The sequence below is a fragment of the Opisthocomus hoazin genome, chromosome 10 (genome assembly GCF_030867145.1).
Source record: "Opisthocomus hoazin isolate bOpiHoa1 chromosome 10, bOpiHoa1.hap1, whole genome shotgun sequence".
Taxonomy (NCBI): domain Eukaryota; kingdom Metazoa; phylum Chordata; class Aves; order Opisthocomiformes; family Opisthocomidae; genus Opisthocomus; species Opisthocomus hoazin.
In genome coordinates, this window is record NC_134423.1 from 21,640,148 (window position 1) to 21,659,371 (window position 19,224).

The 19,224-nt window shown below is 40.3% G+C and overlaps 1 protein-coding gene across 5 annotated transcripts in view; it reads left to right on the forward strand.

The window, feature by feature from the left end:
* The window catches only part of PDE8A (phosphodiesterase 8A), a 169,135-nt gene that overhangs the window by 119,879 nt on the left and 30,032 nt on the right, over positions 1–19,224 (forward strand). For 4 of the 5 annotated variants that reach the window (XM_075432252.1, XM_075432247.1, XM_075432250.1 and 1 more), the window contains exons 2-11: positions 751–807; positions 3,253–3,443; positions 4,616–4,672; positions 6,982–7,039; positions 8,503–8,591; positions 8,819–8,897; positions 10,504–10,641; positions 17,626–17,714; positions 19,003–19,054; positions 19,145–19,187. In XM_075432252.1, the coding sequence (XP_075288367.1) occupies positions 751–807; positions 3,253–3,443; positions 4,616–4,672; positions 6,982–7,039; positions 8,503–8,591; positions 8,819–8,897; positions 10,504–10,641; positions 17,626–17,714; positions 19,003–19,054; positions 19,145–19,187 (853 nt within the window). The remainder of the gene's footprint in view (positions 1–750; positions 808–3,252; positions 3,444–4,615; positions 4,673–6,981; positions 7,040–8,502; positions 8,592–8,818; positions 8,898–10,503; positions 10,642–17,625; positions 17,715–19,002; positions 19,055–19,144; positions 19,188–19,224) is intronic. The other variant, XM_075432251.1, reaches the window with a different exon arrangement.

A 19,224-nucleotide genomic window follows, 5' to 3' on the forward strand; every position in this document is an offset into this window, starting at 1 on the left:
TCATTGACCTCTATTGCTTGAAGTGGCACGTGAGAAGGAAGGATCCCAGCTCGGTTCTTGCATCCTAAGCTAAACTGCTTGCCTGTGTTACTTGAACAGAATTTAATGGTGGAATCACTGGCATGTGGAAAGCATGACATATGACAGCATTTTTGCAGGATTTTTCAAAGCAAAGTTGCATGCTGGATACATGCATCATGAAGTACAAATATCTGAGTTCTGAAACTTTCCCTGGTGGGGCTGAGTGGGAAGGAGGGAATGCAGCAGAACGCCCTCAGAGAAATGAAATTAATGTGGTTTTGTAGCACTTTTGGGCACCTGTTACATGTGAAATTCTAAGAGCAGAGTTGCATATTTTTGCCTTTCTCCTGGAGATTTAATACTTTTTTGATGTAACAAAAAGTGATTTTTAAAGACTTCCCATGTTTTGCAGAACAGCTGGAGTGATACAGAGGATTCAGAAAAATGACAGTCTGTCTACCAAACTTTCATGACTAATCCATTACCTTATGTTTAAAATAACAATAAAAAATGACTTGAAGAATAGTTTGTTGATTTCTAACTGTGTTAATGCAGCTTAGCATATAAATTTACGAAAGCAGAAGACCCTCGTGAAGAACCAGCCTCATAATGATAACAATATATCTGTGAGACAGTGGTAAATAAGAAATGTCTTCTCTAACAGAGCTAGTTTTTCTTCTTCCCTGTATCTGTATATGTATTAACAAGACCCCTACTTGTTTCTTGTAGGCACCAGTAACAGATGTGCAGTTTGGCCCTATGAGACTTCATCAAGATCAACTTCAGGTAATGCAATAGTTCAAACTGAAGTCTTAATTTCTAAAACATCACAGATGTTAGCTTAAAATTTGTGACTGGAATTTTTGGGGTATAGAGATCTTCATGGAGCATTTTTGTCAAGTGATAACGTGCACCTAACAGTTTTTTACCATGACATTCTATGTGATATTCTAAAAATCCCGCCTAACTCTTTTCTGCAACCACCTCTCAGCTCATAAAAATAGACCTGTCTGTATTTCCTTCTACTATCAGTTAGTTTGTAATCACTTTAGTGTGTGCCTTGTTTTGTATTTTACTGGTAGTCAATTCTTAATCAAAATCTCATCAAGATGATACTAAGCCAAATGTCCTGTCAAGGTCTATTACACCAGCATTGTTACTTGCATCAACCAAACTTGCACCATCATCACAAAAGATATGAAGTGAGCTTGGCAAAGTATGCTTTTTTGTTATTCATTGTTGACTGGCATCCTCCTTTATCACTTATTAATAAAGGTCATATGTCAGTTGTCCCTTTATTTCGTCTGGGATGGGTATGAGCTTAGCAGATACATGACTCCTTTGAACTTCCTCTGAAGATACTCCTGTATCCCAAGGCATACTGAGCTGTTAAGAATCCAAGATGTTCCTCAGTCAGTAATTACAAAACTCTTGTGTGAAAGTCATCTGGACCTGGTAATTTGAAAACGTCTGTCTTCAAGAACTGCAGTTCAACATCTTCCTGAGCTATTGTCAGAACAGACAGTAATATCATAGAGCATCAGATCTTAGGACAGCCTCATCCAGCTATTCCCCAAGTATAAATCAGAAACATTCCTTGAATTTCCCTGCTTCCTTTAATGTTATTAATGATTGTATCACTTTTGTCCAGTTACAGGCCACTCCAAAATTCTACCAATTAATCCTGGTAATATAGCTGGCAAGTATGAAGGAAGGAGAAGGGAGACAACACCACATTTGTGCCAGAGTCGATCATACAACTCAGATCTGCTGACTTCATGTGCTGTTGCTAAAAACCATTCTTCCACTCTTAAAATGTTATAAATTAACTTCACTAAATATAGCCCAAACTATGACATGTTTTTGCAAACAGTTTTGCAGGTTGCTATAAAAGGAATCTGAACTAAATGAGTACAAAGTCCTTCACTCTTACAAAAATATGCACTATATGAAAGTGTGAAGATTTACTGGTAGACATTCTGCCAACCTGGTCCAAAGTGTAACCAGCACTGGAGTTCCTAAAATCACCCAGAAGATAAATGGCAGTGGGATGGGTGCGAGTTACACATGCTCCACATTATTGTTTGACCAAAGCGTATATCTAAGTGTGATTTGATTAAATTACTGAAAGATTGGTGTCTTGGGACAGTAGACCAAATGCTGGTTTAGTTATCCATCTTTCACAAAAGGCTGCATGTACTGAGTCCTCCATAAAATCAACATAGATCTATAGTCTGCCATTCTGTGTATCCTTTCAGGCAAAGGAAGTTTTCTTCTACAAAGTATTATCCTGACACAAAGCACAATGACATCAGTGAGAGTCTTCGTTAGCAGACTTTATGTTTTAATCTTCTGTACCATATTCAATACTAGAATTTGAACTACATTTTAGAAGGTATTGGGCCTTATCATACTTTGAATATGTAGGCATTGTATAGATTTTTAAAAAGGCTCAAAGAGATTAACGTTATTGGCAATTGCACAGCAAGTTAGGAGAGAGCAAATACTGGCCCATAGATCTGACTTCCAGTTCTGGATTTCAACCACAGTAATCTCCTTCTGTGATATAAATCCCATGGCAAGCTTTGCATAGGAGTCCCATGGGGACATACTCCATATACTGCTTGTGATTTCAGTCTTGCATGAGTTCATCTTGACCAGCCTGTTTGTAGTTTCCAGAAACTCCACAGAGTGGGATGCATCCAGTACTTTGGGGAACTAGAATGAGATTGAAAAGGAAAGCACGTTTTTCATCATGCTATTGCAGCACCGTTAAATATTAATTCACATGAGGTGAACCATGACATTTTTTTTTCCTGGAATGTGATCCTAGCAAGAAGAATAAACCCCAAGAAAACAGTTGTATGTGAGACAATTTCAGTGAAGAAAAGCAGACTCGCTGTTATTTCATGTACACTGTCTGAAACGTAGGCATCCAGTCTCAACTGATTGTGTAAGCTCTCTTGTAGCTAATGGTGAGAGAGCCACTTCCCAAACTTGTTCATCCCATGTGGATATAAATGGCTCTGGCAGACTATTTTATCCACTTGAAACACCTCTGTGCAGAGACAATTATAAAAAGCAGTAGTCTGTAGAAAGCAATTTTTTAAAAATAAATGGATTATCCGTGGAAGGGGCTTTAACAAACATGTTAAGAACAGTTGAAAGTCACATAATCTACTGTATATGTAAAACCTGTTTGTAATGATTCACTGTCTATCTTTAACCCAGGTACTTTTAGTGTTTGCCAAAGAAGATAACCAGAGTAACGGGTTCTGTTGGGCATGTGAGAAAGCTGGATTTCGATGTAATATTGCCAGGACACCTGAGTCTGCACTAGAATGTTTTCTTGATAAACACCATGACATTATCGTTATTGACCATAGACATTCCAGATACTTTGATGCAGAAGCGTTATGCAGGTAAGCACCATTTCGGTGTAAGTAATGCTTAACTATTTAGTTAACATATCATCAAAGTTGGTTTTGCTGTTATATGACCCTTTTATAAAATCTATCGAATGTTGATATTTTTTTGGACAGATGTCCACTGGCAGCATCAAGTAATGTTGCCTCAGTGCTTACATCTGATAACTGCAGCATTTTTGGTTGTGTGCTAGGATATCTGAAGCTCGATCTGGCTTAGAGCTACAGTGTACAAATTTCTTGCCACAGAGAACTGGTTTGTTTTTTTTCAAATACCTAGTTCCTTGTTTGCTCATTAAATTAACTGCAAAGATCACATGTGCCACCAAGCAATTTAATGAATACATTCACTCCATTAGTGTTCTGAATTTTTTGAAATGTCACTTGCTGTTGAGTAACTCCAGATGCAAACAGGCAATGTTTTGTGTGCACGTTTCCATACCTACAACGTTTGAAAATCTGTTAGGAAGAGCAATGTTTCAAACTGATTCCAAAAATACTTTCATAAACTGCTTTAAAGTATGAAAAAAGGGGAAAAGCATTTGCCTTTCTGAGTGTCTCCACAGAGACTTGACAGACAGCGGTGCCTTGCTTCAGTGACTTTCCAGTGAAATACCCCTTGGGAATCTGTCTAGACTAAGTAACAGTCTGTGGGGTGGGGGCGGCGGTGTCAAATTATGTACCCTGGGTGAGTGCAGTGGGTTCAGGGCACTGGGACAAAGGCTCTGCTCCTTGCTGGACTAGAGTAACTAGATAACGTCTTTGTCAGGCAAAGACTAGGTATCAGCAGTGTTCCCCTTGTTACATTTTTACCATTCTGACCCAGAATAAAGTGAAATGCTTCTTAAACGAGTGAGGCCAAGTCCTTCAAACAAGTCCGTTACATGCCATTTCAGAGAGGAGAATTTTTGCTATTGCCCCGCTGAGAGCATTTGAGGTTTAGATTAATTTACGTTCTCTCTGTCTTTTTTTTCGTAGAATCTTAGACACTGCTACATTTATTCTCCTTTCTTAGTGGTCCAGCTGGCTAGGGATTTCATTTTTGTTTTGTTGTTAAACCCTTTAAAAGACACATTTTAAAAAAAGTGCTGTGCGAAGATTCTGTAAAGTCATGTTTTCTGAAATGTGAACTTAAAAAATGTTACATTATCTTGCCTTTTTATTTAAAGGTCTATCAGAACAACGAAACCCTCAGAAAATACAGTCATTATTGGTGTAGTACGAAGGTAAATACTCATATCTTTACTTTCATGTGATCGACAATATGTAAATCTTAGCATTGGAAAAGTAAATACTACATTAGAATACTTGAACTAGAATTTCTTACTGTGCTAGTGATAGTATGTTATACCATGTAGAGTTCTCACCATCCCTGACCACAGGATTGGGACAGGATTTTTGATTTCTAGTTTTTACTAAAGAGGTCTCACTTTGGATTTTTTTGTTTTGGTTTGGTTTTTTCCCCTCTCCTGATCACTGGAGGCTTTAGGAGTATGTTTCAAATAACCTCTGCACCATCACATACAGAACTGCAGAACTGCTTCATAGATCTGCGTCTTGATATTAACAAAAATAACACCTTGAACCTTTCTTGATCTCTCTTTCAGTCTGATTAATCTCAGCACAGAAGTTCTGTTGATTTATGAAAAAGATATAGAACGGTCTGATCAGTATAAAGTAACATCTGACCATAGAACTTCTAAAAATAAAATAGACTATATTATGACATCTCAGTAGAACAGTGCATATGCTTTCTTCCTCCTACTCCCTCTGAAAACACTACTTATATATCATAAAATAATGTAAAAGTAACAAAAGTGCAATATGTTTAATCTGAAACAGAAGATAATTTCCTCAAAGTTTAATTTTGGGAATGTCCATTTCTCAGAAAACATTTGTTCTGAAAACCAGTCCTGAGGCGTTGAAATCTCCCATTAAAAATCCTGTTTTCCACCACCATCTCTAGTGAACAAAAGACACTAATTAAACATTTCAAGGGATTCCCTTGTGAATCTCATCTTTAATATTTTTATGCCGGGAAGTTGTCTGACTATGTTAACCGTCAGAATTGTCTCTCATTGAACCAATACAAAAGAAAAGAGAAAAAAAGGAGAGAGAGAGCACATAGTAACCTGAGAGCTTCTTTATGTACATCAGAGAGAAAGACACCTGTGGTTCTGTGGGGCAGCAGTTCCTCGCAAAAGTGAGGAGAGCTTGAAAGCTGGGCTTGCTGACTCACAATTAGGAAGTTGCTCAAAAGGGATTTTTCTCTGCGATTCATTTTTGTCTTTTCGAAATGTTCACGTTGTGTGTTGGGACAAGGTAATAGCCCCCTGTGGTGATTATATCTCAGAAGCTTGGGTTCTCAGACTTTCAGATGCGTCTACTATCCCTGTCTGCTGGGAACTTCAGAAGTGAGTTTGCCTTCCACTGGGACTGAGTTGACTGTGTCGAGTTCCCACGTGCTAAAACACAAACATTCTCAAATCGCCATTTAGGATTTCACAGACAGAGAACTTTCACACATTTCCTTTCTTGCTGCAAGAAGCATATTTGTGAAAAAGCCTGACATTTAGCCAATAGCATATGGAGGGGACGACTTCATTTTCCTGCAGTTCAGTTCATCATTTCCTGGTTTTTTTTTCTCCCCCTGCAGAATGCCTGTCCTCTTTCTTTGTGCTTCTGGGAGTCAGCATTAGCAGATAGCTGGTATGAGGAATAGGGAGATTTTTCTGACAGCTGACCTCCTCTCTCTGCTTAGTTTGGGCAAACCTTGTACTTCAGTAGGCATCATTCTCTTCATGCATAAGAAACAAGTGCACGGAAAACAAAAAGAAGAGGTGCCATAAGATCCAAAATTTCACACATGAATAAAAGCTATTGTGCCATCTGCTAAACTTGACCAGCTTCCATTGGCTTGTTTACAGAAATCTAACATAATGGCCTTTCTTCCAGATTCCAGCCATACATTCACATAAGTTGGAGTGTCTTTTAACAGTTAGTATAGTCGTGTTTTTCCAAATGATTCAGATGCCTCATTTTAGGAGTATGTCACCCTCAAGTGACCTACTAGAAGGCACTGGGTAGGCAACACTAGAAAATCCGTCCTCATTCAAGCATCTTGAATAGCCCACCTAAGATTTGGTGCACTCAGATAACAAATAATTCCCTAAAACTTTGGCCATGTAGACTTTCAAATGCATCTTTGACAAGGAACACCATAAACAACAAAGAATCCAGTACCGAAAAATAGAGAACAGTCCAACAATCTAGCTAATTAATTTGTTTTCTTGAAGCATTAGTTTTTTGTGATGTAAGCAGCTCATTACATGCAAAAATTAATTTGGCTTATCCATGCCAAAGATAAAAGCCTATAAAAACCACAAAAAAAAAATTTTATTCCTAAATCCTATAAAGATCTAGCCATATTAGCCTTTAGTGTGACATCTAGGGTGCAGGTATGTCAACATCTTGTGAAATTGGGTCTCAGCTGATTACAGAAATAATTTCTGACTTCATTGTCCTTCTTTAAAAGGCATGCTGATCGTGAAGAGTCATCAATATTGCCCTTGATCTCTGCTGGCTTCACGAGGGTACGTATGTTTTATACCCGACTAGTTACTCTGACCTTCCAAAACTGTCATGCAAGAAACTATCTAGAAGTTTGGCTGTCAGTGACTGTTTCTCTCAGTAATCCAATCTGTAAATCTTGTTCATGCTACTCATTCTTACGTATATCCCAGTTCTGAACTACCATACACCAGCAGAATTGGAATAATGCTGACTAAATTAGGTGGACATTCTCAGGAATACAAGAAATGGTGCTTTTCTATGTTATACTTTTATTTTAGAGTAAGTATATGAGGCACTGCTTGAAAAGTTGACATTGACAAAATTGACTTGTGACTGTAGCAGAGCCAGAGAGGAGCTTGCAATGAACAACAGAATGTGCTGTGGGAAATCTCTGCTATCAAATGCCAATTCACATCTGTAAACAGGCTTCAGACACTGTCAAGTGCTATTATCTATTGTTTGGAGGCGCCTGAAAAGTATTACATTCAATCTGTTCCTTGGCAACTATTCCAATTAAGCAGGAAAGGTGCTTATTAGTGTATCAGTTAAGTGGACTCCTCATTGCATTAAGCTTACAATGGAATAAAAATGTGCATAATTTACAGTGTGATCCAGAGTATTTGTTTGCATGCTCACCAGATTTTTTGCTATCCAGTCACAATCCATTTGCACCTATTTGCTTACTTGTAGTAAGCTCCTAACTTGGGAAATGCTAGAGCCTTAAATAACTGTACTTACATGTACAGAATCATTCCAGTGGACACATAAGTAATCCAGCACAGGTTCTGAATTATTTACGGATCAGAGCCTTGGAGATGGGACTAACGGCAACGTGCAGAAATTTTTTTTAGCAGCCTTGATGTGGTGGCTTACATTCAATAATCAGTCATCCTTCCCAAACTATCAATGTCCATGGCAGTTTAGCATGAGGAAAGATTTAACATTCAGGCTCATACCTGGTAAAGATGAGATATTTTATAAAAACATGATACTGAGGTCATTGCTATACAAGCCCCAAAATGAATAATTGTATCCAGTGGCAGGTGTATTTGCCAAGAAGATTTGCTTTCATCTGTGCACACAATTTGGGATATTAGCAGCTGGAAACTCAATAATTTCAAATTTTGATGACTTGAGACACAACACAATTTTTTCAATGTTATTTTAAACAAGTAGTATGAAAGCATAGAACTGCATTAAAAGTGGATTATTTTATCTGTTGATCATGCTGACAATCACAGAGAATAAACAGCTTGGTTGAACCTCATTGCCATGAGGATCTGTCGCCTTTCCAAAATGCAGTAACCTGAAGAATTTTACTAGTCTCGAAAAGTAATCTTCTCATGTTGCTTGTGTTACAACATGTTCATTTTTGGCATGTCTACTCCTTTTTTGTTCTTTATCAAGCAAAAGAAAACAGAGCTTCATACCCTTGAGTAGGCAAATGTGTATTAATGAAATATTTCTAACTTTTTATTTGCAGAGATATGTAGAAAATTCCAATATAATGGCCTGTTACAATGAGTTGATTCAGCTGGAATTTGGAGAGGTGCGAGCACAATTCAAACTAAGGTAATTTTACCAAAAACATAATAAAAAAAAAATGCCAGTTCAGCCACATCCTTAAAAGAGTATTTATTTTACTGTATCATCATTAATTATAGAATGTCAGTTAGCTGAAGAAAGTACGTTAATCATTAAAGTACAATTTTATTCAGTGTGGAGTTGCAATACCTTATTGTCATATACAATAAAAATTACCTGGATTGAATTTAATCAGAATGCCTTTTTGTCTCCAGGGCATGTAATTCATTATTTACAGCATTAGAAAAAAGTCAAGAAGCCATTGAGATCACAAGTGAAGACCACGTAATACAGGTTTGTTCCAGTTATTTTTATAAGTACAGAAAATTGCTCTGTGGACTGACTGTATTTTATTTCATCCATGATTACATTTACTCTTTCTTACAGTACAAGAATCTAACCTAACATATGATTCTAAAAAGATTGGAGTGACTTTAGCTATAGAGTATAATTTTCTCCATTTAAAATATCTTGCATAAATCAAGTAAATTTTAAGAGAGATTGTTGTTTCTGAATGAATAAGGATTTACTCTCTTGTGTTTATTTTTTGTAATAATTCTTCTGTATCACATACAAATGCAGCCACTGACTTGTATGCATTCTTTTCCAAAAATGTGTGTTAATTTGATGCTTTTGAAAAGCAAATCTAATTGATGTTCTGTTTAAAGGTAGTACACATTTTTTTTTGGCATGTAAATCTTACACTCTTTGATGTATCATTCTTGGGCCAACTGTTTTGGAATGTAATCCTCTCTTAAAAATGTCTTTAAAAAAGGGAAAAGAAACTGTGCTTAGCTTTGCAGTCCTGAAAAAACGGCGTCTTTATAAGGGAGTTAGTTCCATCCTTAGCTATAAAGGCTGTGAGGAGTGATTTTATTATCAGTAAAGAGACTGAGTCTAAGCCTCTGGGAGTTATAACGTGCATATAAATTGTACCCTTTTGACCCAAATCTTGACAATGGCAATTTTATTCAAAGGTGTGCCTTCTTCATCCCTTTTACAAAAATAACAGAACACATCCTGAAGTTGTTTTAAATATGTTTTTTCAGACCAAATTTTGTCCCTCTGCAGATAGCCCCAGAATATGAGACATCCGACATGTGTAAGAGTCCTGGACCTCCAGTAGGCAGGGCTTTCTCACATAGGGGGAACCCTTTGGAAGGAACCTTTGGGGGGGAAGATTTAGGAGCAGAGGGCATCCAGTGGCACCGTTTTCATTTCTCTCATATTGAAACATTGTAAGTTGTGAGGCATTCGGATGCTGTTGTTATGGGACCTGTGTCTGTAACTCGGCTAGCGAGAGGGTCATGAAGGTGTGGGCTATGGGTACCAGTCTTCAGTTTTGTTGGGCAAGGGCCACAGAATTGCAGCAAAATGCAACATTCAGTTCAGAGAGAAAGTTGCTTTATTAGATTCCAGTTCTTCCAGTCTGCTTGGCAGGGCTTTGACTGGAGAGAGGAATAGTGGTGGTTGGCCCTTACACACAATAATGTGATGAATTTGTCAATAGATAGTATTGCTATAGTATCCCACCGTATACTTTGTGATTTGTAGGAACAATGAGATAGGTTTGAAGTTTGTAGGTCTGAGAACTGACAGAGCTCATTTTTCAGGAATTTATGTTGTCTGTCTGAACTCTGTGGATATGTAATACTCAGCTGTTTCCGTAATTTCCCTCTCTTTGCTCACATGCACGCACTCCACACAACTCTTCTAGCACGGACATTCCTGTTTTGCCTCACAAAGGAAAAAATGTAGGCATCTCTCTCAGGAGCAGTGCGTACAGAGATCTATTTCAGGCTGGGAAGGAGATCTCTTTGTTTAGCAAACAGAAATAAAGGGATTCTGTTGTGCTCTAAGTATTCTGTTGAGTGATTTTTTGTTTGTTTTTATTTCACAGTATGTCAATCCTGCTTTTGAAACAGTGATGGGCTATCAAATAGGTGAACTAATAGGAAAGGAATTAACAGAAGTGCCTATAAATGAAAAAAAAGCTGATTTCCTAGATACTATTAATTCCTGCATAAAGATAGGAAAGGTGAGTAATGGAATTGTATCACTTATCATTTGCTAACTGTAAAAGTTGTTACTGTCCAGGGATGACACATGATGTAATATCTGAAGGGTGCGTGTCAGGAGCATGGGACCAAGCTCTTTTCAGTAGTGCCCAGCGACAGGACAAGGGGCAATGGGCACAAACTGAAGCACAGGAAGTTCCGTCTGAACATGAGGAAGAACTTCTTCCCTCTGAGGGTGACGGAGCACTGGCGCAGGCTGCCCAGGGAGGTTGTGGAGTCTCCTTCTCTGGAGATATTCAAAACCCACCTGGGCAAGGTCCTGTGCAGCTTGCTGTAGGTGACCCTGCTTCGGCAGGAGGGTTGGACTAGATGACCCACAGAGGTCCCTTCCAACCCCTACCATTCTGTGATTCTGTGATTCTGTAACTTGCAGCTTCACAGACATGTAGCATTTGCAGCTTTCATACTCAAACAAGAAGAGGAAGTAAAAAATGCTCATTTTTTAAGGGCTTCTTTCTCTTTTCATGCTAGGAAGAGGTACATGTTTTAGGAAAGTAAGTGACTTGCTGTGTTTCTTTATAATATATGCTGTGTGTAGCAAAAGATGTGGGAATACCAAAGAGAAATGGCATGGATGCATGTTACCCAGTGTGACGTAAATCAGAAAAGAACCATGTTGAAGTATTTCAGCATGAAATGTGGAATCTGATTTGAAATTTCAGAATGTAAAAGTATCCAAAGAGACATTTGCAATATCGCTTGAGAGTGATAGGCAGTGTCAGCTGCCAGCTGCCAATATCTTTTATTCTCTAATGACATGGGAGCTATCTAATGGATTTCCATTAGAAATGTTTGTTGCACCAAGAAAGTGTGCGAGGCAGTGCAGCTTGCTTCAAGGGAGGTCATTACAGAGAGACGTTCTGTTTGCCTGGTAGCTCCGTGGTGTTCCTTTGGGACTGTTGTGGCTGTAGTGTGAGGATCCATCTAGGAGCTTTCATTTGCATTTTGACAGTGAGGTGTAAATGCTTCTGGTGTCAATGAACATGTCATAGTACCTTATAGGAAGATGATCATAGAGGTAACACAAACAGATTTGGGAATTGGTGTGTTTGTAGATGCATCATGGCCCATGCTCAGACCTGAGTCAGGAGAGCTAGTTGGGTCATACTGACTGTCTGCGGGGAAGCACCATGTTACTGTCACAGAGCAGAGAGTGCTAAAATGAATCATGGCACTCTGTGTATCTAGGCAGTGATGCAAAAGCACCGATGCAAAGTCGTGACGAGTCATACTGTGTAAATCAGGGTACTAACATACGCATTCATTGACAAAAGCTGCACTGTAGCTGGGTGCACATTACATGTGCATTTCAACAAGAATGTGCCACTCATTTCTACATGTATTGGCCTTTTGGAAGAGATCCCAGCAATAGACAATGGCTTGGATTATGGTGCTTCACACCTCCGTTGCCTGACTGAAAATACTTCAGTAAATGTAATACAAAACTGATGTTTTGAGGGAGTATTTATTAAGTTATAACTCAAATACATGAGATGTGTCAGGCTTTAAATCCACAACATCAATTCTCAACATATGAAGTGATCAGTTGTTTAATATTTTAGTGTGCTGATAAAAATGTCTTTAACAACAGAAATATATTTTACTCTATGAATGATAGAAATCCAGCCCGAATCCATCTCTCTCCTTTCACTGATTTCACTCCTGCCTCTAGGACTTCTAACTGTGAGGGCTAATGAAATACTACTTATTTAAACCTGTCTATCTGGAACAGCTTAAGCTGTTTTAGGTGGATGTGTTCTGTTTATATGTTTTTTTTGCATTTCCCTTTGGAACATGTTATAGTATCCATGCTATGTAGCCTTACATTTACATCTTAATAAAAAAATGAATTTCAAATCAAGTTCTTACAGGAAGTATTTGTGAGTAGAGGTTAACTATGCAGAGCAACCTTTGAAAAACTGGAGCCCTTTGAAAGTGTTTTAGTTTGAAATAATTTGTGTCAAGATGTTACAGCATTGTCAGAGGTGCCTGGCTTGTGTCTGGATTATTCTGACATGGTCTGTGTGTTGTTCTCAAGCTTGTGATTTCTTTATATCCTAAATTAAAAGACTGCTTCCCATTACAATAGGCTCTGTATTGGCTACTGTAGGTTATAGCATACCAAAAAAGCCAACTGTCTACTACTGTGATATTCTCCTGTCAACAGGTTTGGCTTTTCTGTGTTGAACAAACATGGTAATATAATAAAAATAATAGAAAGCAAGATTTTCTGATCGGTAGAAAAATGTAAGCTGCGTAAAATCTACATCTGGTCTTTAAATGGAATTTAGGAAGATGAACTCTTGCAGCATTTCCTCTCTTGTGCTGACAAACCTAGTGCTGTGAGAAAGTTCAGTATATCCACAAAAGTTCATAGGTGTTATACGTAAAAATTGCTAATTGCATGGTACATAGGGATTCTTGGGTCAGGATGTTGTTTCTCGTAGCAAAAAAAAATCTCTCTGGAAGTTCCTTTTTTGTTATTACAGCTGGCTGTAATTTGCAAGAAGCCAGCATTATCGGAAGGCATTTTCACCCATCCATACTTGAGGAGTTAAAAAACAAGTTGTGCTTTCTTCATTCTTCATTCTTCTGTTTGATGATTCAAATTACATCCATTAAGATGCAATTCTGACTGAATTCTTGCTGCCTCTGATCTCTGCAGTTTGACACAAAGCTCTTTATCTTTGTTTCACTTTTTCTGAAGTGAGATGGATAGCTATCGGTAAATCAGAGAAGACATGCAATTCCCTTAACTCCTTGGGAATTATTTGCAAGATAGCTACCTTTACAGACAAGATGGGAGAGAGATCAAGCTCTGTGATAAATGTCTATGGCAGTTTCTTCCTAACTCAGGCTTACTTTCTGAGGGACTGTTTTCATGACATCTTGTGTTTATTTTGGTTTGCTGTTTTCTACAAGTAGCTTGCTGAACTTTGTCTAGGGCAAGAAGCCCCAATCTAAAAGAAAGGCTGATTTGGGAGATTCCTTACTATGCATGTATGAGTGCTCAGTGGACAGGTGTGTGCTGTGGCCACCCTAATGAAGGTTGAAACCTCAGCGTTGGTTCACTCTATAAGGGGTGAAACCGGTTTATTTGCTGTGTATGATTTTTACTCTGCATTTGATCCCAGCACGCCAGGCCATGCTGAAGTGACTGATCACTGTGCTTGTGTGGCTGGAATGTAGACATAACGATGAGCTTGACTGACAGCACGTCTTGGGAAGTAGCTCTTCTCTGTTGGATTGCTGACAGAGGCTCTGTGAGAGAGCATATGGTGTTCTTAAAATATGTTTAAGTAACGTCCCTGGGAGAACTTTACCTACCAGCGGGAGTTTGGCTTGGACCTCCTGTTTCTCAGAATTCTGCTGACCTTTTCCCTCACACATTTCCTGCTGCAGTTTCACAGGTTTTAGAAATTCACAAGTTGAAAAATCGATCTGTTCGCTAAGAAGAACACATTAGTGAATAACCTGTCTTGAAAAGGATGCACTTTCAATGCGAGAATTATCCAATCTGTACCTTATGACTTCACCCTTTTGTGCACATTCTGGGTTTATTACCTGGGTTAGAGATCGATTACTCATCTCTGCCTCATCCTGGTTGTCAGGAAACTATTGATATGCGTACTTTTAATTATGAGAGCATTGAATTTTGTGATGTTTGTTTTATCTTCATTTGTATTCCTCATGCAGCTCACAGAAGATATTATGCTCGCTTCCAAATTTGTTATGCACAGTTGTTTTCTCTGACAGATCCTTGGAAAAGCCTTTCATATTTTTTTTTTTCTGCACAGTTTGTCACCATGCAGCTCTCTGCAGGCTGGAGTCTTTATTTGCTGGCTCCATCAACATAAATGCAAAACTGTTCTCTCTGTACCTGTGCTCTGGCCTGCTTGACTGTCAATCTAACATAAATAAATATGTATCATGTGCCTTGTGAAGGTATTTTCACATACGTTTGTAAGATCTGATCTAAAATCTGTTGAACTCAACTGAAAGACAGCAATTGGCATGGGCAGTTTGTATTAAGTGAATATGCAATATGGAATCAATTATTTATTAACCACTTGGTATTTATTATATGCCCAACTCAAAATATGCATCTATGAAAAAAGACCACCACCAACTGTTATAGGGATGGAAACCTGTAGGCGAGATTGTAAATCTTGTCAGCTGCCAGGTTACAAAAGACTGGCTCTGTTGGAAGGTTGCTGGCCTCTGTACTGCTGCCAGAAGTGAAAAGGGGAAACACAGGGTTCCCAAATTTTGCTTTCCCTGGGTTTTCCTGACCAGCCCTGTGAGGGGACAACTCTAGTCCAGGAACCACATGCAAGGGGAGACCCAGGGAGGTCCACCAGTGTTGTGGTATGTCTTTGGTGTGGTATTTGTAGAACGGTTTGAGAAGCAGGAGCAGCGTGGTGAGGGAACTGGGAGGGAGCAACAGGTAAGGGGCCCATGTCCCGACGTGTGCTGAAGCTGTGTTTAGCCGTGTCTGCGTGCGTTGGTGTGGGAGCTCTCCTACTTCACAGTGTGGGTGTGGGCTCCGCTGCAGGGAGGTAGTTTGGGGCTGGGTGTTACACCATGGTGGTGCCTTCTGGATTTAAAATCTCTAAATAACGAAAGTGATTGGTTTAACAGTATTTCATTTAAAAGCATGTCTTAACAAGGGAGAAGGGACATTTCCTGAGTCTCATTGAAAGAGAAAATGAGGCTCTGCACTAGAAAGAAATCTCTCATTTCCAGAGGAAAAAGAAGACTTCACACTGCAAAATGAAGAATTCCTTCCCACCCAGTCTTTTTTTCCCATTTATGAATTTTATCAAAAACCAATGATAGTGGCAGTTATGATCTGATACTGCAAAAATTTTCTACTTGTGATCCTGAAACCAGAGTGCTTTCAGAGGGGAAGTCAGCAGATGGGAAGCAGAATCCACTAGCTATTCTACTAGGCTCTCTTTTGCTTTAAAAAAGCCAGGATAAATCTCTGCCACTTTTTGAGACTGAGCGGACAGTGTGGAAAGTAAACGTGCTAGGATACTGAAGCGCTTTTAGTCACAGATCTATTTACTGTTAACTAGTGATATGACTTCCCAGCTCTGCAGGAGGGACCGTGCAGTCTAGAAGTGAAGGTGAACAGGTCGGCATAATGGTTTCTTTCTGACCTGCCTGTCCTGAGAGGAGTCAGTACAGTCAGGGAGAAAGTCGGGCAGGTCAGCATAGCAGTCCCACCCATGCAGTGTGTGGTTCTGGGGCAGGACAGGGGCTGCCCCACGCTGTCAGAGCCTGTGGGCACTCCTGGAGCCTCTGGGGGACTCTTGCTCCAGGCAGAGGCTGGTCCGAGCTTTCGCTGTTGTGAGGGTCTTTTCCAGGTCTCCCCCCAGTGACCCCTAACACCATTCGGGTAGGACTGGGAAGAGAATATGTGGTTCTGATTCCCACATCACCTGAGGTTTGGCTCTTGCTGTCCGGGCACTCACAGGCTGCCCCTCTGGAAGTTGGCCGTGCATTGACAGCAACACAGTGACCTGCAGGTTAGTTACAGCATCTCTAAGCGTGTGGAGGAAAAGAAGATTATCAGGAGTAGTCAACATGGATTCACCAGGGGGAAATCAAGCTTGACCAATCTGATAGCCTTCTATGATGGCATGACCAGCTGAGTCGATGAAGGGACAGCAGTAGATGTTGTCCACCTTGACTTTAGCAAGGCTTTTGACACTGTCTCCCATAACATCCTCATCTGGAAGCTCAGGAAGTGTGGGCCAGATGAATGGACAGTGAGGTGGATTGAGAACTGGCTGAATGGCAGAGCTCAGAGGGTTGTCATCACTGTTGCAGAGTCCAGTTGGAGGCCTGTAGCTAGTGGGGTTCCCTAGGGGTCAGTACTCTGCCCAGTCTTGTTCAACTTCTTCATCAATGACCTGGATGAGGGAACAGAACGTGCCCTCAGCAAATTTGCTGATGACACAAAACTGGGAGCAATGGTGGATACACCGGAAGGCTGTCATTCAGCAAGACCTGGACAGGCTGGAGAGTTGGGCAGAGAGGAACCTGATGAAATTCAACAAGGGCAAATGCAGGGTCCTGCACGTGGGAAGGAATAACCCCATGCACCAGTACAGGCCAGGGGTTGATCTGCTGGAGAGCAGCTCTGTGGAGAGGGACCTGGGCGTCCTGGTGGACTGGCAGCTAAATAATTCTGCGTGAACCAGAATAGTGCCGTTCTGGCGTCTGCTTCAGCAACGTATTGATGCTCCTGCCCGGCGCTGCAGATAGCGGCTAGTCCTGTCACCCTCTGTACACCTGAGTGGGGGCCTTACAAATGCCTATATGGGGACCTATAAGCCTGTATGGCTATAGGAACTACAAGGTCCTATGGGGACCTTCATTCCCCTATATGGGGACCTATAAGCCTATATGCCTATAGGATCTAAAAGGTCCTATGGGCACCTTATAAATGCCTATAAATACCTTCAGGGTGTGTGTCAAGAGGATGGGGCCAGACTCTTTCCAGTGGTGCCCAGAGACAGGACAAGGGGCAATGGGCACAAACTGAGGCACAGGAAGTTCCGTCTGAACATGAGGAAGAACTTCTTCCCTCTGAGGGTGACGGAGCACTGGAACAGGCTGCCCAGGGAGGCTGTGGAGTCCCCTTCTCTGCAGATATTCAAAACCCGCCTGGACAAGGTCCTGTGCAGCCTGCTGTAGGTGACCCTGTTGTGGCAGGGGGATTGGACTAGACGATCTCTGGAGGTCCCTTCCAACCCCGAACATTCTGTGATTCTGTGATACAGCGAAGAAATTTGAGGATAAGCACAGTTTAACTAGTCGTGACTGGTTTTGTATTGTAAGATCGCTTTCAATGAAAAATGAAAAAAGATACGAAGCTACAGCTTCTCTTCCTGTTGTATCTGAACTTCCGTCCACTTGAATTCCTTTTTCAGGAATGGCAAGGAATGTACTATGCGAAAAAGAAAAATGGAGATAGTATACAACAAAATGTGAAGATACTACCTGTCGTCGGACAGGGAGGGTAAGTATGAATGCTAAAACCATGATTTAGGTCTGAATCAACTCAGTTTAGAGTTCAGTTGCTTTCTGCAGACATTGGATTATCCTGTTGCTGAGTGTAAAGGAAAGTTATGCAAGGAAGGGAGCCTCAGACCTCTGCATTTAATTCCTTGGGGCAAAATCAACTTTACATGCTGTGTGCAGGGAAAGTGAAATTCTCCTAATTCTCCCCAAAAAGGATCCAAAGATCCAGATGTGCTCACTTGTGACTCTTGCTCTTCTCATACTCCCTGAAGTGCAAGTGCACCCTCCTCTCCTTCTGTGCGTTGTGTTGGGACCACCAGGACCTACGTCCTGTTCCACTGTGTACCTGTACCATGTCCCTCCGTGCTCACCTGCTCATGGCTGTTGCTGAGTGTCTTTCTATGATGAGGTCATTGTGTGCTTTGATCATGGTCAAAATTCAAGCATGTCTTGATTTTTGTGCAACTTCCATGTGGTCCCCAAATAGACCATCTGGAGCACACAGGTGTATGTTTAGTTATTGGCACATCTATGATGAGTCCTTCTTTACTGTATTGGGAAAGACAGTGAATCAGATTGCATGCAGTAGTAGTTTCAAAGCCCTGGAAGACAACACAAACATTAACTAAAAGGACGGCACATCATCTTCCAGACTTGGCGGAGACAATCATTTAGAAAGGTGTGTCTTCATGGACGGAAGGCCAAATGCAGATTCTTCATGCAATTACTTCCTAAAAAAAAGTTTTGGGTTGATTTCATCCCTGGAAGTAATTCATGTTCTCTACTCTCCATCAATAGAGTGAAAACATATTTTCAGCTTAAGATGTCAAGCTTGTAAGACCAATGTGTATTACATCCATTGCTACTTATGGAACAATCCAAGCCCATTTGAAGCTGGCTTGGAAAGTTTCCTGGTAATCAAGAGTGTAGTTTTCAGTTTGATTGCTCTGTCCCTAAATCCTATAGAAGATTTTGGTTGTTGGACTGCACTGTTGCATGTTTCCAATTTATACCATACCTGAAATGTCCTACAGCAGCCCAGAAAAAGCTGGGGCTGGGGGGGTGTGCAGAGAGAAAGAGGAGGAGACAATCTTTACAAAAGATGCTTCCATTTTGTATTCCCCATCATATGCACAACTGTAGGTTTTTTCCATTCCCAGTTGAGCATTCGTGCCAGAAAAAGGATTTATCCTATGTTAATTTGTAGCTCTTACCCATTTTGTGTATCAGCGCTGAATTAGAGCTGAGGTTTGGATGGGAATTAACACACTGTTTTTTGCCTGCAGAAAGATTAGACACTATGTGTCAATTAGTAGACTGTGCAATGACAACAATAAGGTAAGTGAAAATAGTGCTATGCTTGCTTTAGTTTGAGCCCTAAATAATGGAAAAGTTCTGACTAACTGGATTTCTCATACTGATTTGTAGGCGGAGAAGACATGTGAACGTGTTCAGGCTGAATCTCAGACAGGTATGACACATCTGTCCTAATAAGCGAAGAACGTACC